Source organism: Gossypium arboreum, chromosome 7 (assembly GCF_025698485.1).
Source record: "Gossypium arboreum isolate Shixiya-1 chromosome 7, ASM2569848v2, whole genome shotgun sequence".
NCBI lineage: Eukaryota > Viridiplantae > Streptophyta > Magnoliopsida > Malvales > Malvaceae > Gossypium > Gossypium arboreum.
The window spans coordinates 102,557,068-102,564,271 of record NC_069076.1 but is presented as its reverse complement, the minus strand read 5'-3'; the positions used below and the strand labels follow the sequence as shown (position 1 = coordinate 102,564,271).

At 35.9% G+C, this 7,204-nt stretch overlaps 2 protein-coding genes across 2 annotated transcripts; one reads left to right on the top strand and one right to left on the bottom strand.

The window, feature by feature from the left end:
- The first annotated feature begins 594 nt into the window (after positions 1–594).
- On the top strand, positions 595–3,186 carry LOC108470356 (uncharacterized). The gene is made up of 4 exons (XM_017771632.2): positions 595–1,037; positions 1,113–1,268; positions 1,432–1,854; positions 2,169–3,186. The coding sequence occupies exons 1-4, from the start codon at positions 711–713 to the stop codon at positions 2,991–2,993; spliced, it is 1,731 nt and encodes a 576-aa protein (XP_017627121.1). The 5' UTR covers positions 595–710; the 3' UTR covers positions 2,994–3,186.
- Positions 3,187–4,754: 1,568 nt separating this feature from the next.
- Positions 4,755–6,884, bottom strand: LOC108481100 (uncharacterized). Its single transcript, XM_017784273.2, has 4 exons — positions 6,380–6,884; positions 6,185–6,299; positions 5,919–6,033; positions 4,755–5,775 (listed from the first exon to the last, which is right to left on the bottom strand). Exons 1-4 carry the CDS (start codon positions 6,478–6,480, stop codon positions 5,069–5,071), a joined length of 1,038 nt encoding a protein of 345 aa, XP_017639762.1. The 5' UTR covers positions 6,481–6,884; the 3' UTR covers positions 4,755–5,068.
- Between the last annotated feature and the right edge of the window lie 320 nt (positions 6,885–7,204).

Sequence of the window (7,204 nt, the reverse complement as noted above, 5' to 3'; positions counted from 1 at the left end):
AGTGAGTGGGCAGTGATACTCTTACTGTCTTATACCAATTTATTATTCCATTTATTTAATTATAAAAATTAATTCGATTTGAATTTGAGAAAATTAATTTAAAAATAACAAAAAAATAGAAAAAAATTATATTAAACCAAATGGAATTTCAGTCAATGCCACCAAATGTGAATAGCAAGTTTTAGCCCCAACATAAAAGTTGAACCGGGAAAACGGGTCACCAATCCATAACCAAAATTAAAGCACGTGATGGGCAGAGATATTGAAAACAGCAAATGTTTTTGGCACATCACACGTGGATAGCACTCTTTCCTTGTTTATATTTAGAGGTGAAGCTAGGATATATCCTTGAACTGGTTTTGAGTTACTTGACTTGAAAGATTACCAACAAATCCACACGTCTTTTGATTGGTCTACTCTACACAAAATAAATAATAAAATTATAAAAAACGTTTACGGATATGTTTTCGTTTAGTTTAACCTACGCGTAACTCACGTGTCGGATTTCCTGTCCGCGTTTGACGTGGCAGTTTCCCACAGTGTGTTTTCATCCTCACCAATCAGAACTCGCCACGTAACCAATAAAAACCAGAACACGCCCTCTTTAACTCGGCCCTTTGCTTCGATGTCTTCTACAAATTGAAGACCCAAATTAGGAGTCTTAAAAATTTCCATAAAATACCGATTTCCATTTCCTTTTTATCAAAAAGATGAAGTGGCGGCTGAGGTCTCCATTGAAGAGATTGCACGTGAAAGTGAAGCCATTGAAGCTTGAAGGGATAACTAGAAATGAGGAAGAAGATGATAAGAAAATCGTGTTGATTGAAATGGTGTGGAGAGGACCCAAGCCTAGTTTGGTTTCGTTTCATGTATCGTCGTCTTCAAGGCATAAACGGAATCGCAGCAGTGAGAAAATTTTAGGAAATGAGGAATCAATTGAATGGGACGATGATGAATTTGACAACTTGTGTGATTTCCCAGTTGTTTCCAAAGATCTTGGTTTCGGTTCCTGGGATGTTTTGTTCGATGTCTTGCTTGTAAGTAATTACTAAAACCCAGTTTTTTTGGGGGGAAGGCTTTCGTTTTGGTATTGATTTCTTTTATAAATATAGGGAAAGAATTGCGAAGAAAAACGTAAACTGGCGGTGGCGGGGAAAGTTTCTTTGGATTTGGCAAAGCTGGTTTCTGAAATGGAGTGTTCCGAGATTGAAAGAAAGCTTCCCATCACGTTGAACGTTAATGGTGTGGTCATCGAAGCTACTCTTTCCGTAAGTTCCACCGGTTTATCAAGATTCGAATTCGATACCTTAGAATTACCCAAATTAATTCTGCAATGTCTTCTCTCTGTTTTTCAAATATATATATTTTAGTACCATTTTCTTGTGAGTTCCGCTTGACTTTATCTAGATTTCATTTCTGTTCTTTGTTAAGATTTTGGTGAGTTTTGCGGAGGTGAGCGACACGACAGGAGGTGCCCAAAACTCAACCGAGTCAAACAAGGAAGATGGGTTCTTCAAGATGGTGAAGAGGTTAACCCGCCGGAAGGAGAAAAAGAATAACTATCAACTGAATTCCTTCGACTTTGATGAGTCCCTGGTATTTGACTCGGATGGTATGAATGGGAATGACTCTACCACCACGAGTGAAAGCAGCAGCGGCGAGCTGAGTTTAGGACCTGAGTTGGAATCGTCCCGAAATTTGGAAACTCAGTTGGTACCGGCCCAGAACTACATGGTAAGGATGTTGTCGTGGAAGAAAAGACGATTAAGTTTTAGATCGTCAGCGAAGAAAACAGAGCTCTTGGGTTTTGACTTTGACGGGCACCCTCAAACCTGTTCTGTCGTTGACTCCCAGGTTCGTTTTGTCTTGTCTGGTCAAATTTTATTTTATTTTTACCGCAAAATACAATGTTAAACAAGGAAAATATTTTTTATTAACGAAAATGTGGATTTGTCCCATTCGAATAAATTATTATAAAATAAAAAAACAGAGAACCGATCTGACCGCAGACGAATACATGAAGTTTTATTATTTAGGTTAATTATATTGATGTTTAAAATTTAAAATGTTTTAATTAATTTTTTAAAATTATATAATTTTTTTAATTTGAGGTGTTAAGGAGTCTAGTATTCATTATTCACACTGCCAAACATTTCAACCTTGTGCAGAAGGGAGAATATTGGTGGGAAGTGAAAGAATTAGTGAGCAGAAATGGAGGGGCAAGGCTGAAAGCTCAAGTGTTCTTTGCTTCCTTTGACCAACGAAGCGAAAGAGCCGCTGGGGAGAGTGCCTGCACCGCTCTGGTCGCCGTCATCGCTCACCGGCTCCATTCAAACCATGCCTCCATGCCAACGAGACCTGAATTCGATAACCTCATAACACAGGGTTCCTCTGAATGGCGTAAGCTCTGTTCCAACACAGCTTACACCAATGCCTTCCCCGACAAACATTTCGATCTCGAGACCGTCCTAAAAGCCGATGTCAGGCCCGTTACCGTCTCCCATGAAAAATCATTCACAGGGTTTTTCAGTCCCGATAAATTCGAGTGCTTGAAAGGAGCAATGTCTTTCGATGAGATATGGAACGAAATAAAAAGCTGCGAAACAAACAATTGTCAGCCGAGGGTGTATATCATCAGCTGGAACGATCATTTCTTCGTGTTGAAGGTCGAATCGAAGGCATATTACATCATCGATACGTTGGGTGAGCGGCTATTCGAGGGGTGCAAACAGGCGTACATGTTGAAGTTCGATGATTCAAGTTTGATGTACGGGAAGAAGAAGAAGAAGGATGATGAGATGGTAATATGCAGCGGGAAAGAATGTTGCAGGGAATATATAAAAAGATTCCTAGCGGCCATAGCAGTTGAGGAGCTCGAGGAAGAAGAGAAAAAGGGCAGAGTCTCTACTTTCACTCTTCACCAGAGATTGCAAATTGATTTTCATTATAGCTCTTTTTCTTCTGCAACTTCTTCGTCTCACTTCGTTTTTTAAGGCAACGAACGAGTTAAAGACTTATTTTTTCCTCACTTGGCCTCCATATATTGTACAGTTTGTTTAGGTTTTAATATTTACACATTAACTTCATACATTTTTTTGAAAGGGAAAACTCCTTGGTCACATCATTGTATTACACCTTTTGTATGCCTTTAAGTAATAATATGTGAAATGTCCTTTCTAAACCTAATTTTGACCGAGAAAGAAAGTGTTGCAAATAAATGAATAGAATGTACCAACATTAAGGAATGAAGTAGATCTTGTAGTACTGAATACAGCAACCAGGTGATGGTTTGTAAGGTGAAGAAAGGCTTTGTGTGATTAAGAATAAGGTTAAGCAACGAAATAAGTTGAGAAAGCTTAGAGAGAATTTCGAGAATTAGAATGTCTAAGTGTCAACAATACTTTTTAAAATTGCGAAGGATTTCTATTTATAGTGTCTAAGAATAAAAGTTACAAATTTAAGCATTAAATAAAAAATTCATGCTGTGTAAAACCTGTATTTCCCATTTTGCATGAAAATTTCTTCAATGAAAAAAGAAGAGTAAAGGCATATAATCAAATGTATGTCGAAACATGTTGTTTCTTCTCACATATAGAGTCGCCTATATTTTTTGGTAAAATGTGTTTTGAATATTTTCACCTAATGTAAGTACTCCCCATCCAATTTACCAAATGACAAAATTGAGAAAGCTAAATGCGATTTAGGAGTATCAATAAATGTTAGGTCATCATCTATTTACTCATATTTGAAGGTAAGTCCTTTGCATGAAACCGGTGTAATTATCCAACTTGTTGATAGATCCGTGATTTATCTGTTAAAAGATGTTCTTGTACAAGTTGATGAATAATACAAATTAATACAATTTAATATTTTAGATCCTACGAAATTTCCTGATGATGTATAATGTGTATATGCTATTGATGTTATAGATGATTGAGTTCAAATAAGTTTTTTGGTTTTTCTAAGATTGATGCCCTTAAAACCGCCATTTGTGAAAATCTGACTTCTCAAGTTTGCAGAAAGAGCTAGAGGTAGACCCAGAATTGCAACGAGTAGTGTTCGAGCTAGAGGTACTCCGACCACTAAGGTATAAAACGGGTTCGCTTCGCTTGATTCAACTTCTCACACAAAACTTCTTTCTTCTATTGCGCAGGCAGCAAAACTTCTCACACAAAATATATGTTTTTAGGAAATAACGAGACACTTCTAGTGATAATTTCAAACAAACTCAGCCTCGTCGAGGAAGAAAAATTGATGAGGGTGCTAAGGGACCACAAGGAATTTTTTGCCATGGCATCCCCACCATCAATAAAATTAACACATCATCATTTCCATCTATTTTGAGATAATTTAACAAACAACACAAATTTAAATATTAAAAAAGGTAAAAAATTAAATGAAAAGTTAAAGTAACTTTATTCGTAAATTTATAAGGTCAAATAAATCATTATGTTAAAAAAAATTCAAACATCTATAATATCAACATCAAAATAAGAATGCCAACAAAACTTTGTTATTATTGACAAAAGCTGAGATCTAGAAGTATAAGTTTTTTTGTTAGGTGGGTCAATTTTAGTTCGAAATATTCCGATTTTTAATCAATTTGTGCTTATTGATTGATCTCATATATGTTTTTTTTTAATCTATTTGTGCTCATTGATCCTGTATATGTATTTATAAAATAAATATTTAAAAGATTATATCTAAATCTTCAACGAATTTACAGCATACAGGGGTCCAAATTTTACCATCCATTTTCAACCCTAAGTTATAAGTTGTACAAGCAGCAACATGTAAAGGAGAATATTCTTTATACATTGCGGATCAAGGGTCTGTCCCCTTAGTTCGTTGTTGATTGCCACATTTAGACTGAAACCTACTCAATTATTTACTCTCATTCTTGCAACATTTTAATTACTACGGAAACACTACAAAAGACAAACAAACAGCCGCACAAACTCACCAAGTTCATGTCAATGGTCTAAAGGGGCTGAGTCTAGGATCCTGCACTTTTCAGGCTTCCAGTTGAATGGCTGTAAGGAAAAGCTTCGGAGGACAAACAAAGTTGTCAATCCATTGTAGGATCATTAACTGTCTTTCTCTTTCTCATTGATGCATCCACATACATATGTTCCCCTTCAACGCTCTGGTTGTTCGAATTTGAAGATAAGTTCAAGGGGTCATTTCTGTTCCTCCTATGAAAGGAAGGCAAACTTTTATCAATTGCTGGCCGATCGTTTCCAACACTCAGGCAAGGTGTTGAAAGAGGGCCCAACCGCAACGATAGATCACAGGCACTTTTGTGGTGTGGGTTATTACAAGTATTTCTAGCATCTATTTGGTTCATCCCATTTGAAGACTCCACATCCAAAGAAAGGAGCTTATGAATGGCAACCATCTTAGCAGGCTCTACTGTATCAGAAATCATCTTATGGATGATCCCAAAACCATGCTCCAGTTCTTCGGTTTTAAGATCGTTACCATAGTAAAGAGGATAAACTGAATACTTTTGTAAGGGTAAGCATTTTTTATTAATAGGAAGAGAATCATTCTCAGATGCAATATGAAACTTGTTAGCAGTGAAATAGCCGTTCCAGCCAGTGTGTTTCTCAGATTCAAAGCCAGAATAGCTAGCCAAGCAATGTGGGTTGGTCATGGGATTTCTTTGAGTGGTATTCTCTGTTTCTTGAGTACTTGGGTTAAGGTAACACCTTGGGCTACAATTTCGTTGGTTCCTCGAGGTTCTCCTCGCTGTGCAACCCAAATTGAGAGCAGCTAACCACCAAAAAAATGTACACATAAATCACAAGGTACATTTAAAGCCAGTGCTCTTCATAATCAAGACAGAAAATTCCCAGAAAGATCCCATTGCAAATATGCATAATTGGGTTCAAATTCAAAGAAAAGTGAAAGGGTACCTTCAATACAAGGTTGAAGAACCTTTCCAGTTTCAGTACTCTCATTTCGTCTAATGATTGTGTTAATGGCATCATTTGTTCGATCCCTGAGAGTTTTAAGGTCCATGTACTCAGCCTGTGAATACAAAATATGAGCTTCATATATCAATAGTGCCCAATGCATCTATATTACAAACAAAGTTTGAAAATATTGTGATCAAAGGTTTGGGTATTTCATTACACACTTAATAAGCAATTACCCAATGTAGAGAAACATTATTTTTTACCTCAGAATTTGCTTTGGAATACATAATTTCTTCAGCTTTCAAGACAACAACAGGGAGCTTCTCTTGCCATTCCTTGTTCTTCTTAGTTGCTGAGCTATGAATCTCATTTACAACTCTAAAAACAAAATCAAACACATAAAAAGAGAGGGGAAAAAAAGGACTGACAAACAAATAAACCGAGTAGAAATAGAAAACCTGAAAATTTCTTGAACAAGAGAACCTCTGATGGGTTGGTGTCCATCACTGTGCCAAGATTTTTTCTCAAAGACATAAGGCCTTGGACCTGGTCTGGGCATCTTTGGTTTCTTCAAAGGGAAACTAAGGCAAGGCTGTGTAGAAACTTAAGGGTAAGCTTAAGCTTTTGGGGTTTTCCTTTCTGTCGCCCAAAAACAACAAAATGCATTACTGTACGAAGCAAAATGTAAGAAGTGAAAAAAAAAAGAGTGAGGAAAAAAGACTGGGGGGAGTAACTGGTTCTGCCCTTTTTATTTTGCTTTACAAATAATTTCAAAGAGGGTTAATTGATGAGTTTGGTGTCTCCCCCACTCATCCACATGCCTGCTTCCCCTACCCCCTTCAGTCTCCCTCAAAATAGCTCACTACATCTAATCCCATCCTTTTGCTTTATGTGACAAAGATTAATAATAATAAAAAGTTAGATCTGTACTCCGGTCCGGCATGGATTATTGTAAGCAGGTTTTTAAAATCAATTTAGATATATCATTAATTTTAATTTGATTAGTAAAATCAACATTAAAACAATTAAAATTAAAAAATTTAATTTAATTTTGATAAATTTAATTGATTTCAAGCAATTCATTTAAAATTTGATAGACACCAATTGATAATTATTTATTTAATAAGTCCAACCAACAAATAATATTAATATTAATATTTAAAATTTAATCAAAATAAAATTTCATCAAAATAAAATTAATATCGGGTTAACAATAATATTTATATTAAATGTTCATGCTAAGATCCTATAACCTAACCTAAGACTTTACCTAAAAAAACTTC

Coding starts and splice junctions, on each gene's coding strand:
- LOC108470356 (XM_017771632.2), top strand. CDS start 711: ATGAAGTGGCGGCTGAGGTCTCCATTGAAGAGATTGCACGTGAAAGTG. Junction 1,038..1,112: donor TTTTGTTCGATGTCTTGCTT/GTAAGTAATTAC, acceptor TTATAAATATAG/GGAAAGAATTGCGAAGAAAA. Junction 1,855..2,168: donor GTTCTGTCGTTGACTCCCAG/GTTCGTTTTGTC, acceptor AACCTTGTGCAG/AAGGGAGAATATTGGTGGGA.
- LOC108481100 (XM_017784273.2), bottom strand. CDS start 6,480: ATGCCCAGACCAGGTCCAAGGCCTTATGTCTTTGAGAAAAAATCTTGG. Junction 6,034..6,184: donor ATTCCAAAGCAAATTCTGAG/GTAAAAAATAAT, acceptor TTGTATTCACAG/GCTGAGTACATGGACCTTAA. Junction 5,776..5,918: donor TCTTCAACCTTGTATTGAAG/GTACCCTTTCAC, acceptor TTTGGTGGTTAG/CTGCTCTCAATTTGGGTTGC.